The following is a 17,109-nucleotide window of genomic DNA, read 5'->3' as shown; positions in this document are numbered from 1 at the left end:
GTAAACTACAAGTAGCAGATTTTGTTACATTGCAAAACTACATACACTAAAAAATTCTATTTTAGGCATTAGCTTTCAAAATGGACATAACTTCTTTATTTTTTATATTTCAATAAATAAATATTGAATACTCAAAACAACACATTTTGAACATTTATTACCTCAATTAGTGCTTTCTTGATAGCAAGTCTATATTTTTGACAAATTATGTCCAAAAGTTTTTCAAAATGTGGCTTGATTTATAATGGATACCCAAAATATATTTTCTTTCTTTGTGTTGATATACATAATCACTTTAATCCATATATAAGTCTACTACCTACTGGCTCTACTTTCAATTTTCATTACATAAAATCTTCCCAAGATGCTTTAGCATCTCCTTGCAGCTCACGATTTAAAACCAATCCTAATGGGTAGGATTTGACCTCGTCACATAGAGATGTATAAAGCTCAACCTTAACCACTAGGCTTGTGCTGCCCTCTGGGGTCCCTTTAAGCATTAAACAAAAACCAATACCCCCCCCCCCCTTCTCCTTTCCCTTTTTTTCCCCCACCCTTCCCTTTCCCTTTTTCTCCCCCCCCCCCTCTCCCCCAAAAAAAAAACCTAATTAATGGCTTTCCCTAAAAAAGTCTTTTTGGGCACCTACTCAATTTAAACCATTATAGAACTATTGTTAATTAAGATCATGATTTTGTTATTCATTAAATGATGGGTGTTACCATTAGCCCAACTACTCCATCGATGTAGGCTATTAGTTAATTCTTATTTTCAAGGTAGTGATATAAGGCAAGAAGACGATTAATAACAAAGTGCTTCGCATTTCAACTGACAAAAATTCTTTTTGCTTTGTTTGCTAGATATTGTTCACTAACACCGTGCATTACATTCCGTATTGGTGCTAGGGAACATGAAATGCAACAATGTTTCAATGAACAAACATGCTTTAAATTTTGGAGCACTGCAATAATCATGTTTGTTGTGCTTTTCGCAAGTGGCCTGTGGTAAAGCGATTGTAAAACCTGATTGTAGCATGCATTAATGTATATAATTTTCAATAGGAACTTTAAAAATTTTCTCCCGCTTTATGTAACGTGTTTTTCACATAGGATCGTTTTGAACATTAAAAAAAAACTAAAGGAGGATTCTCAGCTTGAGAGAGAGAGAGAGAGAGAGAGAGAGAGAGAGAGAGAGAGACCCGCTAGATACGTAAAATCTTATAAGCACTTCCAATCAACGTAAGAATCTTATAAGCACTTCCAATCAACGTAAGGCCTTTCAACTCCCATTGAGCAGGCCCATAAGCCACCTAGTGGTGTGAAGATGGCTCTGAATTTTGAAAGCACTCTGGAGGGGGCAGTGCTTTTAATCCCAAGTTCCAACCCCAATCGATGGCTCTAGATTTCGAAAGCCTTCTTGAACTGTGGAGGGGGCAGTGCTTTTAATCCCAAGTTCCAACCCCATCCACCAATTTCTGATTCTGATTCTGATTCCAGGACCACCATGTGCCCAACCCAACCCTTCTTTTGGATTGCTGCTGAAAATTGAAAGAAAATTTCAAGGGAAAATTACCAAAATACCCCTCTAATTTGTGGAAATTCCCAATATACCCCTCAAATTTCAAAAATTCCCAAAATACCCTTGTATCTATTTTCGTTGGATTCTTCAACATTTTCTAATCTTTATTCTTGTTTGACAACTTAGATCGGTTTTTGAGTGCTTAGCATGTAATTTGTCGCAAATTACCTTGCAAAAAAAGTGAATTATGTCCAAAAATAATGAATCAATTCATCTCCAAAGCCTACATAACCAACTCAAATTTTTAGTTTTAGCATCTTGTATGGTAGACAATCACGCTTCTTATGAAAAGCTACAAATTTTTTTGTTTTTGGAGAAATTTACTCTCACATCCAGGGCTATTTTGGGAATTTTGAAAATTTTGAAGGGCATTTTGGGAATTTATGACAATTTATGGGGGTACTTTGGGAATTTTTGAAATTTGAAGGGTATTTTGGGAATTTCCACAAATTAGAGGGGTATTTTGGTAATTTTCCCAAATTTCAATTTGTGATGTAGGCACGTAAGTAACCGGACGAAAGCGTGTTTCCCCAAAGCTCGGGTCCGTTCGCTTCAATTCCGGATTAGCCATTGCTGCACTCTCCTCTCTTATTACACGCGCACGCTCATACACACCACAGCACACTCAGGTTCATACAGATGGTAGGGGCTCACGGTATAACAAGAGTATCGTCTAGCTTGCCCTCAGCACCGAGCTTGCGGAACTTGGACATGGGCACCCGTCTTCTGGGGCCGCCGACTGCCAGAGGCATCAAGTTCGGTTCGTCCATCTCAATTCGAGCAGGCGCTCTGCCGTCTGCCCCGTCTCTTGCCTCAGAATCCCTTCTTGCAGACTCAGTGCGTCAAGATTTCCCCATTTTACATCAAGTATGTCTGTCAGAACCTCCATTTCCTTCGAGGATAACGTTTTGAATCATGTGAATTGGACTAAGATCCTTTTTTTCCATTCCATTGCAGGAGGTGAATGGACACAAGTTAGTGTACGTCGACAACGCAGCCACTTCCCAGAAGCCCCTGGCTGTCTTGGACGTGCTCAGGGAGTACTACGAATCTTACAATTCAAATGTGCATAGAGGAATCCACGCCTTAAGGTAGAGGTACTATGACTATGCTTCAATCCATCTAGTCTCAATTATCTATTGTACATGGTCGATTCTACACAATATCACATTGGAGATCCTGGCCTAAGCGTTGGCATCAATATTGGGAATTGGCATTCCCATCTTGACCATGCAATGAAAATTTACTATATGCTCTTCAGGCAATGCTTAAAGTGTCATTTCAGATGCTGGCATGACCTTACATTTAGTGCTATATAGTAGCATCCATATCGAATGCCCATTTGTGATCGTTGTGCTGCTTGATGCATGGAGCCGCATATCCATGGCCAAATCTTGGACATCTCAACCTGGTGCTTGGGTTTGATATTTGTTTGCCCAATTAAGGAGGTGATTATCGAAGAATTGCATGCATGACCGTGTGGTCTCTGTCATAATGATCTACCATCTGAACTCTCTCTCTCTCTCTCTCTCTCTCTCTCTCTCTAAGGTAGGCCACCATGAGGTTTTTCTTACCCTTTAAGGTAACCTTTGTTTTATTTTGAGATTATTCAAGCTTGATGCACCTTGTTTAAGTATGGGATGACACGTTTTACAAGTTGCTACAACGAAGAAATCTGAGGTATCAAACTGTTTAGGAATTGAAATTCATTTTTTCTCATTACTTTGCTCCTTAAGAGGAGAGCAAAAAAGGGACATGAATTTTGGTGCTGACGTGTGTAGTTACAAAGAATGTCACCCAAAAGTTTCAATCGATTTGGAAGTTTGAGTGTGTTTTCTCTGTTGATTCACAGTGCAAAGGCTACAGATGAGTATGAGGCTGCAAGAAGGAAGGTTGCAAGGTTTATAAACGCTCCAAGTTGTCGAGACATCATATTCACTCGGAATGCTACTGAAGCCATCAACCTACTAGCCTACACGTGGGGTTTGACTCACTTAAAGCATGGGGATGAGGTAGTTTCTGTCAATATGAACTGAACCGACTGTACATATTACGTTGTGCTTTGTTTCTGGTGGTTGTTTATGTATGCTAGTCATTGCTCATTGATGCCCTTCTTGCATAGTCATAGAGGGCGGGGGGGACAAAATCCTAGGGTCGGGGATGGAATGGGATGGGATGGGATGACCCGACAGCTCGGATGCGAACAGGGTAGCAAGGGGACCTGTTGGGGACAGGGATGGTCCAAGGCGCGCGCGCGAGAGAGAGAGAGAGAGAGAGAGAGAGAGAGAGAGAGAGAGAGAGAGAGAGAGAGAGAGAGAGAGAGAGAGAGAGAGAGAGAGAGAGAGAGAGAGAGAGAGAGGAGAGAGAGAGAGAGAGAGAGAGAGAGAGAGAGAGAGAGAGAGAGGAGAGAGAGAGAGAGAGAGAGAGAGAGAGAGAGAGAGAGAGAGAGAGAGAGAGAGAGAGAGAGAGAGAGAGAGAGAGAGAGAGAGAGAGAGAGAGAGAGAGAGAGAGAGAGAGAGAGAGAGAGAGAGAGAGAGAGAGAGAGAGAGAGAGAGAGAGAGAGAGAGAGAGAGAGAGAGAGAGAGAGAGAGAGAGAGAGAGAGAGAGAGAGAGAGAGAGAGAGAGAGAGAGAGAGAGAGAGAGAGAGAGAGAGAGAGAGAGAGAGAGAGAGAGAGAGAGAGAGAGAGAGAGAGAGAGAGAGAGAGAGAGAGAGAGAGAGAGAGAGAGAGAGAGAGAGAGAGAGAGAGAGAGAGAGAGAGAGAGAGAGAGAACTTTAGCACCACCCGTAAATCAAGCTACAATTTATGGTGGTTTTTGCGCTGCTTCCATACGGATGCCATGTGAAGGAGAATAGAGATTGGATGTTTGATTGACTTAATGTGCTTACAACAGGCTCTTTTTCTAGGAGATGACAAACACAATGAAAAGAGACGTGTTTATAGACCAAGAGCTACATTCTTTGGCCAAAATTTGCATCATTGGTTGTAGGGACATTGCTATTCTGTGTAGAGACAACCATTCAATGAAGATATTCGCCTAGAGGTGCAACCATAGAGCGAAGAGACGCACCCTTTCGAGGTAAGGGGATTCCAGACTTGGTCCATCTTCATGTTTGCATAGGATCAGGTTACGCATAGATGAACTATACGTCACAATCGTGACATGCCACGTCATTACTCTCTCTCTCTCTCTCTGGTCGGGTAAGCCACGTCATCACTTTGCGACACATCCCTTCCCTCCCTCCCCGTGTTCAAGAGAAGAGTAATCGCTCTTGATTATGCATGCAAATCAAACAATAAACAATAAACCAGATTCCCTTACTCCAAACTTTCTCCGGATAGCAGCGTATTTTTCGAGGAGGGGTAACAAAAATTCATTGTTTCTGTGTTCAATGGTTCCCGTCCCACTGTGGGGATTAGATTCTATGTACACTGAGGTGTACACTTTCAGCTTGTACTGTTGACTCCACCATCCGCTACAAAGTATCTTGCGGATGCATTTAAAAAAAATTCGGACAAAAGTCCTTCGTTAAACTTCTTTATCGTTTCTTCCTCAAAGAGGTTCAAGAATGGAGCCACCTTGGAAAGAGTGAACAAATACTCATTCACATAATCCATGACTCGCTCGTGCTCCTATCGGGCAAACCGATCCCAATCTTCTTTGATGCCTTCCTCAAAGCGTAGAGGAAAAAAATTTGTCCAAAAATTCAGCCTTGAATCGAATCTAAATCTTGTTGTGAATTCCTTGCAAAGCTTTGGTATACCACCAAGTACTTGCAATTCCCTTGAGGTGTTTGGCCGCATGCCTCACCTTCAATGCCTCTCAGAAATTACCGTTTGCAAAGGCAACTTCAATTTGTCGAATGAAAGCGGTAGCTTTCGGGACATATTCTCTTCCGTCAAAAGTATCAAACTTGACCGAAGTGTTATGAGGTCTAAAGACCTTCATATCCTTCCCGAAATATTTCCTGGCTATGGTTTTGGATTGATATTCATGGATATTTTATGAGTTATGAAGTATCTTGAGCATTCCGCTCCTTGGATTCTCTAGGTTCTTGAGCATCATGCTCAGGTCGCCTTCTCAGAGAATCCCGAGTCTTGTGTCGACTTCTTGCAGAAAGAAAATTTTCCCAACACTGCAAGCTTTTCCTTGCAGGACTTAGGGTTCGGCCTGCTTACTTCTCTCTTGGCTTGTCATGGCTTCTTCCCGTATCTTCCCAGAGTCGTCCTCCTTTACAGAGAAAGAGAGGAGACCTGTTAGGTGCAGCGGAATGATTGTTTGCGCTTTGCTCAAGATGAGTGCTCCGAACTGTGCTCAAGGTTCCTTTTGTTCTTATGGAAGGTAGAGCCTTCCGTTCTTAATGAGAGAATGCTATGATCACAAACAAAGTGAATGGACATTGTGCGTGCAAGTGTATGAGATTGAGAGAGAGAGAGAGAGAAGAGAGATACGACACCAGAGACGTAAAACCCTCCTCCGAAGGCCCCACTCGTCGGCGACAGTGGTCTACTTATGATTGCACAAATGGGTACAATGATGATGCATGGACTGATGCAACTCGAGGCTATGTCGGTGACGACGACGGGGATGGCGACACTGTCCTAAGGGCTGAAATCTGCAAGCTTCTGGCTGCTGTCCAAAACGGTAACTGCTGAATTTTCGGGGCTGTTTTGGACTGCTGAAAAACGCAGGTTTGGCTGCGTTTTCCGAGGCTGAATCTGCTTGACAAAAACGCCAATGGCTGCTGTGATCTATAGCTGAAAACGCTGCTGAAAAACGCTGATTGGTCTACTGCGTTTTGGGCTGAAAACGCCAAGGCAAAAAGTGGGCTGCTGGCGAGGATGCAAAATGCTAGGTCTTGAGGGAAAGGGCCAAGGGGATCCTGGCGAGTCTTGCTGAGAGGGGAAAACCTTGTCGCCGAAGCCTGCTATTCTCCTTGCTCATCTGCCATTTAGTGCTAACTTTGGTTTGCTTATATATTTTCTTACCCAAATTGCCCTACCTACTTTTGTTGGAAAGTCACTTAAATTAATAAGTGAAAAATGTCAAAAATAGGGAAAATAGGCTAAATGCACTAGAAAATTCCCCTGATGGAATCTGATGGGAATATTGATGATCATGATGTGTGCAACCAGAGGATATGCATCTACACTAAGTGACTGGGCATTCACGATCTACTAATAGACTCACAAAAAGTGCTAGATCACTTCTAATCTAGACCGACTGGACTGATTGAACCCTGTTATGTTGTAGCTTGTCCACGGACACATATGGTTGGATGTGTCACGTGACAAGACCATGCTCTGATACCACTGTCAGAAACGGGAGCGCATAGCAATATAGAATATACTGGATAAATAGAATTTATCACTTAATACTGAAGCCAGAGGATATAGAGAGAAATAGATAGATAGAGAGAGAGAGAGAGATAGAGAGTGAGAAGATCGACACAGTACTGGGGACCAGAAGATGGGCCGGTCCTGCCCCCGTAATAGTATCTTTATTACTGAGGAGAAGTCTATACAAGCACTTGAACCGAACGTATTGCCACGTTTGTTCTAGAATAAGACTTGATGGTTCCTGGAAGCCTCAGCTTTCGATTCCTAGGGCAAGACCCTATTCCATTGAACTTCCGTTCCTTATTCCAATTCCTCGAGAATCAAGGTTCTCCCCTCTGGATCTCACCTTCCAGACTCAGGGCATGGCATCCCTGCAACTCTTCGGACTCTGTTTCCAGAGTCCTCTTCCCGCAGAACAACTCTGCTTTCCCGGACACGGAGTCGTTACTTGGAATCCCAACTTCCGGATCACAACTTGAGAGACTACCTCTCTCCGATCCGTGGATCTACTTCCCAAACTCAGGCACAAAACCCTTGGGCTGATCTGGCTCTAATTTCTCAGAGCGCTTTCTCCTTCAGAAGCTCATGCCTTCCTCTGCTCTTTGTCCCTCACTGAGAGGAAGTACACCTGCAAACATATACTTAGAGATCATAACATGAAAATTGTTACCTTGAAAGTCTCGACGCTCGAAACGCAGCTCGGGTCTCGAAAAGCAATTCTTCGGAAGATATCTCTATATAGAAAATCCTCTCTTCCAATCTTACACATACAGAAGAGGTGTGTTCTCGGGTTCCTTCTCGTAAATCAGCCCCGTCTACGACGTTTATGAGCTGAAAACAGAGAAAAAAACAGTAACTTGTCGCGATGGAAACACACTCCGTAGACACTTCTTCGCGAGGGAACTCGCGCACTGGGTCTTGGCGACATCGGGTACACTTGGGACAGTCATGGGCATCACCGTCAGACGTCTTCTTTGCGGGTGAACTCTGCAGCAGCATCTCCTTCTTGCAAAAACTGATCCTTCCCTCTGAGTGAGGGCATGTGATGCTTTTATAGCTCCTGGCCACGGGCACAATAGCTGCTCGGGTAGAGACCGTGGCCGTTTTTATTTTTTATTTTTTAATTTTTAATTTTTATAAATTCTGATGTTTTGCCAGAAAAAGAGAGAGAAAACGCTGGCCGATGTCTTGCCTTATTTATCAGATGGCTGCCCATTTATTAAGTGGGCGGCCGGCGTATTTTAAAAATAGTTTGAATCTGCCCAAAAACTCAATAAAACCTTATAAGTTAAAAACAATGCTTTTACAGCACTTCCCAGGCGTCCTTGGATGCAATCACGTACACAGATGCAATGCAGACATAGACTTCCTCGCGGGAAAGCATCTGCTTTCCCGAAAAGCAATCCCGCTTTCTCAGAAAGCATCTGTTTTTTCTCAAAGTTTCCTATGAACCCATCTTCATTCAAGTGCTTGCTTTTCCTTGTGCACGATTCTAACACAGTTCGGAATTTCCTCTTGACTATGGATATTCCCTTTCCGATGCACCCGTCACCCACCTTGTGACGCATCAAGAATACCCATCACCTAGTCCTTTCCCACCGAACTTACGGTACAATCTTCTTCACGATACTCTGTCACCCATCCTATGACGCATCAGAGATGTCCGTTCCCTGATGGTCGGATACTTCTTTCCGATGCTCCCTGTCACCCATCCGATGTGACGCGTCAGAAGTACCCGTTCCTAGTGGACTTACATATATTCCCGTTCACAGTGCTCCCGTCATTACTTTGAATGACGCACTAGGAATACTTTGTACTCGGATGTCTCCAGTGAGAAAAACCCTCTCACTTAAAATTCCAATAATTCATTATTTTTCCTCGGTGTTCCAAGCGAGAAAACCCTCTCATGTATAAATCCAATAATTCATTTAGAATTATTTTTCTATCAGATAAAGCCAATTTAGCAACAGCTTTACAGAACCCATCTTTATTCTTGTGCCTGTGTCTTTATGCGTAATTGTTTATCCATTTCGGATTTTCTCCTAGACCAATGGAATATTCTGTATCCGGTGCTCCCGTCACCCATCATGTGACGCATCGGGAATATGAATTTTCCATTCTCTCCCACTGAACCTACAAAACAACTCCTCCATGATGCTTATGCCACCCATCATATGACACATCAAATTTGTCCGTTTCTGATGGCTTTTATCAGTTCCAGTAGATTTACAGCCCCTAACTTTAACAGTTTAAGTGTACGTATTTAAATATCCTAATTTTAGTAAATAGAAATTACTCAAAAAATAAGAAAATTGTCCATTTAGCAACATCCTTGTGGCTTCTAAAGAGTTGTCCTCAATTATAGTGCTTGCAGATATCCTTCCAGAATCTTGGGATAAGATGCTAATTTCTGCTCGGGTCTTCCAGTGAGCGTCTAAAGTAGAATAGTTCTTGAACTTTAACAAATACTTCCGTGTAATCATTCGGACTTTAGTGGCCGCTGCTAATGATGAATGATCTGCTCTGGTTAGAGTATTTCTTCCATTTTCTCAACCTCAGCGATGGGCTGACTTGGAGGCGGTCCCACATATGGCCAGAGTAAACTAACATGGAAAGCATTATGGATCCTCCAATTAGGCAGTAGCTCTAATCGGAATGTTACATCGTTCACTCGGTCAATTATCTTAAATGGCCATAATAACGATTGGAAAGTTTTACCACTTTCTCCTTATGAGTCGCTTGTTTCACAGAGGGACTTTTTACTTAAATGGAATGGTGCTGTGGTGTCACAGAATGGTAACCCCGGACACACACAGCGCTGACGTGGCAGTAGATTCCGCATAAAGCGTTGGCAGGCTGACATGGCCAGTGGTACGGATTTTCGAAAATTGCGGCGCTTTTTACGTTGACATACTGACATAGCAGCGTATGGATTTCCTGAAATTACGCTGGCTGAATTTGCTGGCAGCTTTTGGGACAATTGCTTTTGAGTTAAAAAGCTTTTGATTTTAAAAGATTTTGGGGCTCTGCTTTTGGGCATCCCTTGTACCTTTAAATAAGTGGGCAAGGCCTCACTTCTCAGAGCATCTGGACGCAGAGTCTGAGAGTGAGCACCTACCCGCTCTCTTGTACTTTGAGCACAGATTAATATTAAAAGAAATACCGAAAGGGGTGCCAGTCTTTGGGGCCAATCTCTTTGGGCGCGGGACTACGCCGGGCCGTGTCAATTTTGTGAACTGTTTTAAAGTGAATCTCTGCTATGTCACGGTAGAATTTAGCATGAGATACTATGGACCTTTCTAGATAAAAGAAAAGATAAATGATGTCTCCTTTAGATTGAAGCTGCCCGATACTTGGAGAATTCACAATGCTTTTCATGTGAGTCTCTTGAAGCCTTTTAAAGGCGATGTGCCTGATGAGCAACCCGAAGTGGAGGAAAGCGAGGAGATACTCGTTCCAGAACAGATACTGGCACATAAAGATGGAAAGATTAAAGGTAAAGTGATTAGGCGGTTCTTGGTTAAATTCAAGAACTATCCTGCATTCGATGCAAAGTGGATGGAGGAGGAGGACCTAGCAGATACACCTCAGATTTTGGTACTTTATCTTGAAGCATTCGGTTTAGCATAGTCTACTCCGATAGAACCGCAATTTCAGCATGGGTGAATCTAGTGCAGCGGGCTTGCACAAGAGGGGAGTCACTCCGCTCCTTTGTCAACGGATTACTCCGATTTTTTATATAGAGTCACTGATGTCCCTTTGGGTTTTAGGGATACTGCTGGGTTGACAGTATTCTGCTGAAAGACCTTATGAATTGGAATTCTTGACAATGATACTGATTGATTTGTACTTAGACTTGTTTGAGTGCAGGAACTGAAACACAAAATGACTGCAGCATTTCGGTCTCATAAATCTCTATAGACATGATTGCAATAAGGATTAGTTAATCGGGCATTTGTGAGGTCCCGATTGGATCTAGATGCGATTACTAAATACGTTGCCGATTAATCATGGTTTGAGATTTGGAATGAATTTGAATGTGATTTGTCATGTGATGTCCTGTGATGTCAAATGATGTCCGGTGATGTGACTGTCGATTGGTACATGTGCTAGATGTGTTGTGCCTAGTGCGTCGGTACTAACAGTCAGTGTCTGCTAAGACAGTTTATGGCTTGTCTGTTTTGCAGGCGTAATCAAGGGCGATGACAATGCTTTGAAGAGGGGGGGGGGGGGGGGGGGGGGGGGTATGTCACAAATGGTGACGTGGCTAACCCCGGACACACACAGTGATGACGTGGTAGCAGATTCCGCATAAAGCGCTGGCAGGTTGACGTGGCCAGTGGTACAGATTTCCGGAAATCGCGGCGCTTTTTACGTTGACATGCTGATCTGACAGCGTACGGATTTCCTAAAATTATGCTGGCAACTTTTGGGACAATTGCTTTTGAGTTAAAAAGCTTTGATTTTAAAAGATTTTGGGGCTCTGCTTTTGGGCATCCCTTGTACCTTTAAATAAGAGGGCAAGGCCTCACTTCTCAGAGCATCTGGACGCAGAGTCTGAGAGTGAGCACCTACCCGCTCTCTTGTACTTTGAACACATATTAATATAAAAAGAAATACCGAAAGGGGCGCCAGTCTTTGGGGCCAATCTCTTTGGGCACGGAACTACGCCGGGCCGTGTCAATTTTGTAAACTGTTTTAAAGTGAATCTCTGCTGTGTTGCGGTAGAATTTAGACTTGGGGTGTCCAAGTTTGTTACATGTGGTGCTTGCCCACATTTCTCATATTCTAGACATTGGTTTTTTTGAAGACAAAGATGATTTATTTTTAATAAATAAAGGGTATTTATTTCTTCTGTACGTTTTATGTCTTAAAGTGTTGTCAATTTTGACAGATACTTCTCTCGGTAGCAGAGCATCACAGCATGATTGTACCATGGCAAATAGTAGCTAAGAAAACTGGGGCTGTATTGAAGTATGTTTCTCTAACCAAAGATGAGGTTGCAAATATGGTTCAATTCAAGGACGTGCTGTCTAAAAGGACGAAACTTGTGGCACTGCATCACGTGTCGAATGTCCTAGGTTTGCTTTCATTAGCTTTTTAACTGACTGCTCTAACGTGTTATTGCTTCTCAAAAGTGTTCATGCTTAGCATATAGATGTTCAAAAAAAAGAGAGAAATTGTTCTCTTTGAGTTTAATAACAGGATAACTAGCTTGCAAAGCTCACGCTTGACTGGTTACTGAATGAGTCGCTGCTTAGATCTGTGCTGCAGCACAGCTCCTTGCCAGTTAACTCTGATTTATGGACATGTCATGAGATTCGGTGACTGATTTGGAACATAGCAAGGCAAAACAGCGAAATGGTACAGAAAAGCCATTAACTTGAGACAATACAGGATTTTCTTTGCCATCACATATTACCAAAGCTTGTGAACTTTCGGATGCTGCAAGAAACTTAGCAATCTCTTGTTCTTGAGAAGGCTGTTTCAAATGTGGTGCTCTCTATGGTGAATTTTTTTATTCATCTGCAGTAGCTGTTTCATCATGTAAATGCTGACCTGTGTTTCCTTTGCTATGTGAAGACATGGCTTCAGGTGTCTTTTTCCTTTGTTATTCATTATGTGGTAGACCGTTTCATCATAGTAAAGTTGTGTTTCCAATAATCGTGTAAAGAGTGTACTCATCTCTTAAGATCTTGTGCTTATGTTAGTTGTGCATTCAAATTTTGGGGTCAAATAGTATAAAGTTCTGAAAGATTATGTACAGTGAAATACATCTGTTGAGTTTTTTTATAGCATCATGCAGCATTAGGTCCAACTTAATTTAAAGTGCAAGTAGCTAGTCATGCATCACTCTTGGATGTAAGATCTTCAATTTCGCAAAGATATGTGACGCTAATGCTTTGTTATTATGCTAAGTTGCTCATAAACTACAGGCTCCATCAATCCTATTGAAGAAGTTGTGGAATGGTCAAAAAGATTTGGAACAAAAGTGCTGGTTGACGCATGTCAAAGTGTTCCTCATATGCCTGTGGATGTTCAGAGTTTGGGAGTTGACTTTTTGGTGGCTTCTTCACACAAGGTGCGTCCCAATTTACTGTATTTTGCATAGATACTATAGTCTATACCCCCATTGCTCACCCCACAAAAGTTAGAACTTCAGGTTGATGCATTGCACAAACATGATTGCGCTCTCTCTCTCTCTCTCTCTCTCTCTTATATATATATATATATATATATATATATATATATATACACATACATACATACATATGTACACACACACACACACACACACACACACACGTACTTTTATGTCCACAACAATTGAAGTAGATATAGATGCTTTGCCTGAGCTGCAATCCTTTACCGCTTATGAGATGCACACGTGCACACTTCCACTCATCCATGCGTGCACTTGTTTGCACCCATAGTTCACAGGCATAATAAGGGCATCTATGATTATATTTTTCTTTGAATGGTGCATTGAGCTGGTTTTCAGATGTGTGGGCCCACAGGAGTAGGATTTCTTTATGGTAAAAGCGATCTGCTCCAAGAACTGCCACCTTTTTTAGGTAAGACCTCTTCCCCAAGCCTTACTAAAAGTAATATCAACGTCTTATTTTCTGGCAAAGTAATTGCTTTAGGCAGATCGTATTTTCATCCGGCTTGGATCTTTTGTAGGTTTATGTTACTGCAGTTCAAGTAGTTTCTGAGGATTCATGCATTAAAAGATTAGCCAACTTTCACGTTTCTTTTTGTTTTGGACACTTTTTTTTCCTGTTTGCAGTTTGAGTATTTTTTCAATATAATTGCTGTGCCAAAGCATCTACTTGACTTATAAGGAATTTTTGACCAACAGCTTCTATGCTATCATTATTTTTCTTCTCTTCTGGCTTTTGTTCAATATTTCTATTTGTTGAGCTGCAGGTGGTGGAGAGATGATAGCAGAGGTTCTTCTCGATCATTCGACATATGCCGAGCCGCCCTCTAGGTATGTGATGACTGATGTCTTTTATCGTTATGTCCAGTTTTTCAATAAGAAACGCTAGTAGGTGTCAATGATGGATAGGGAAGGCTGATGTATGGAAGCGAACTAGTCAACCTAAAATCTTGCAGTTGATTGGCTTACAATGGTGCTAATGATGTCAGGGAATGCTTAGGTGATGTCGTCAACAAGCCTAACTAAAATGGATTGGCTGGGCATTTTCCTCGTAGGGCTGTATTGATGCTCTCACTAAGGAGGGCCATGTAACATCAAACAAGTAGAAGCTTGTTTCTCAATTGTAAATATTTAGAGACCCTGTTGATGCAGCTTGTCATAAGAGGCAAGTTAAGGGCATTTTGGAAATAGGTTGGTGTTAGTGTAGCTTATACTGTGTTTGAGAGGAATCAAGACTCAAAATGTTGTCAACAACTTCACCTTTGTTGTCAGGAAGGGCCACACGGCATATGTGTCAAAATTAAAGTCTTTTCATTAGATTTCTGGCTTGTTTGCCCTTGCCCCTTTATTGTCAGGAAGAGCCGCAAGATATTAAACATCAACTTTGTAATTTGCTTGGGTTTTGCGTGCACATCTTCATTGCTAGGAATGATGATCCTGCATTCCAGCACTAGATATGGTCTTTTCTTTTCTAGTCTGAATTAAACAAATATGAAATTACTTGGATTACTGCGGGCGTCTTTTTTGCTAGTGTTTATCAAGTCATTCCAGAATTTAGTTTGTCAGGACAGAAGTCCGTATTTCTCTCTATAGCTGCCTCTTCCTTGACAGTATGACATTTATAGATTTATTCTAGTTTGCTGCACACTTTTTTTTTGTTGGGAATCTCTTTGTAAACAGGTTTGAAGCTGGTACTCCTGCCATCGGTGAGGCAATAGGGCTTGGTGCTGCCGTTGATTACCTTTCGAACATAGGAATGCAGAGGATCCACGACTATGAAGTAAGCTTCTTCCACATTAATGATTGTGTTGGATTGATCACTGATAAGAGTATTTGATGCCTCTACACTACCGTGCAGGTTGACCTTTCACAATATTTGTACTCTGAGTTATCAGCAGTCCCAAAAGTGCGTATCTATGGGCCTTCGATGGAAGTGGAAAGAGGAAGGGTTGCTTTGTGTACCTTTAATGTAGACGGCATTCATGCGACAGATATAGCAACATTTCTAGACCAGCAGGTATTTCTAAACATAAGGGTTTTCTTGATGATTTGTTCCCTCAGATGGGTTTTGTTTTAATAATAGAATTGGTCAACCGTTGTGCAGCATGGAGTTGCAGTCAGGTCAGGCCATCATTGTACTCAGCCTCTTCATAGGCATTTAGGAGTAAATGCAAGTGTTAGAGCTAGTTTGTATTTCTACAACACAAAAGCAGATGTGGATGCCTTTATCAATGGACTTAAAGACACCATAAGTTTCTTCTCCTCATACCAATAAGGGCTCAATGTCTAGGAGTACTATGGTGATCTAGCAGGGAGTACTGTGGTATGGGAGCATGTCTTTGACACTTCACATTAGATAGAGGCAATTTGAGTTCATAGGTTGCGCAGCATTTGGAAAGAATACCGTGTTTGGAAGAGAGAGGAGTGCACTGACCTAATGTATTTTTATTAGACTTCCAAATTTTCTTGAAAGAGGGAAGGAGTGCACTGACCTACTGTATTTGTATTTGGTCTTTATGGGTCAAGTTACTCATCTAATGTAGAAGTGATCTGGGTTCACATCAAGAAGAGAGCCTGAGAGCCTGTTGCATTATAAATGTGAACATGTGTGAAGAAGAGTCTATGTTCCATTTAAAGACTAAGTTTTTGGGGGATTTAAGGTCTTTTTGAATAGGCTGGAAGATTGACAGTTCTTTCACTAATAATATAGTCAATCTTTGGGGAGAAGGTATTGTAACGTTAAGATTTGTTGTTAGGACTCACGGAGGCAGTGGTCACCATTGTTTTATGGCAAATGAAGTATTTGGTCTTTTGAAAGTGTAGAGCCTCGCTTTCAGCTTCTCATGGATAAGGCAGATGTTGATTGGACTTCCTATTTAACTTTTCTTCATTTGCTAAACTGATCATTGGCTGTGTAAAACCCCTCTGAAGGCCATCAATGGCATTGTTAACCTCTGCTTGAAGATAGTTCATTTATAACAATCTTGTGAAGAAGCTTGAGGAGATGGAAGACTAGGTTAAAACTGAGAGCTACCCCTTGTTCAAAGGGAAAGATGTTTGAAACAATGAAAGCCTATGCTAAGGATCTGAACTGCACTTCAAATTACCAACTGTAGGCAACTCTTCTACAGGCAGTGCGTGGGAAATTCAAAGAGTCGAATTATGATATTGGCAAAGGGTGTTTGTCCCCTTCAACTATACTAGAAGAATAGATGCTGCATATAGTGGCTATGGGCAATGTAACTTTTCAAATTACATATCAAGCCCATTGTAGTGCTCACCTGACTGAATGCTATCTGACCTGGTCTTGGACTTAACCGAGGGCTTGCTATGTGCTAATCAAAGGCACTGGTAGTGGTTCCTTGACATTTAATTAGTTTGGGTCTAAGCCATATTTATGCCAGAGTGAGTTCCTCCTTCGTGCATGTCTTTGCTTTTTATTAGTTAAGGGTACATTCCACTTCGGGTATAACTAAACTACTTTATTTAAAATAAACATACCTAGAAGAGGTTTCCTATGAACTAAGAGATTTAAATATAATTCTTTTTACACACACATCAATTCCACATTATATCATTTTACTCGTCAAAGGTTGAATTAAAAATAATAGCTATTATTTAATTCACATTCCCACAAGTTTAAAACCATGTGTTCTTAGTTGTACAATTAGGGTTTGTACAAGGTGATGATGCTGTTGTGGTTGGTGGCCTACGCCAAAGCGAGGAGGAATTGCAATAGATATTGAAGAGAGAGAGAGAGAGAGAGAGAGAGAGAGAGAGAGAGAGAGCAGAAAAGTTCCACTTCCAAATGCATCGTCTTCAAAGGTTGGTACCCCTTTCGGTAATTTTTTTCGTCATTGATGGTCACAAAGTACAATTGTCAGGGAGTACCTCTTGTGCAATTTGTGTGTGGTACTACACAGAGAGGGTCCCAAGGCTCAAATTTAAAGGCCGGAGGCCAAAAAGCATTGGCAGATATGAAAAGCTGGCATTCAGAAGGCCAAGCCCTAAAAATCCAAGATTTTTTTAAA

The 17,109-nt window shown here is 41.7% G+C and overlaps 1 protein-coding gene across 1 annotated transcript; it reads left to right on the top strand.

The window, feature by feature from the left end:
* Positions 1 to 2,138: 2,138 nt before the first annotated feature.
* CPNIFS (chloroplastic NIFS-like cysteine desulfurase) lies at positions 2,139 to 15,696 on the top strand. Its single transcript, XM_086490021.1, has 10 exons — positions 2,139 to 2,443; positions 2,534 to 2,667; positions 3,429 to 3,588; positions 11,810 to 11,996; positions 12,852 to 12,997; positions 13,418 to 13,490; positions 13,846 to 13,909; positions 14,759 to 14,858; positions 14,937 to 15,095; positions 15,183 to 15,696. The coding sequence occupies exons 1-10, from the start codon at positions 2,216 to 2,218 to the stop codon at positions 15,351 to 15,353; spliced, it is 1,422 nt and encodes a 473-aa protein (XP_086346147.1). The 5' UTR covers positions 2,139 to 2,215; the 3' UTR covers positions 15,354 to 15,696.
* The last annotated feature ends 1,413 nt before the right edge of the window (positions 15,697 to 17,109 follow it).

The sequence above is a fragment of the Adiantum capillus-veneris genome, chromosome 2 (assembly GCF_014529385.1).
Source record: "Adiantum capillus-veneris isolate H3 chromosome 2, ASM1452938v2, whole genome shotgun sequence".
NCBI lineage: Eukaryota > Viridiplantae > Streptophyta > Polypodiopsida > Polypodiales > Pteridaceae > Adiantum > Adiantum capillus-veneris.
The sequence above is the reverse complement of the archived record's forward strand: the minus strand, read 5'-3'. Positions and strand labels throughout refer to the sequence as shown.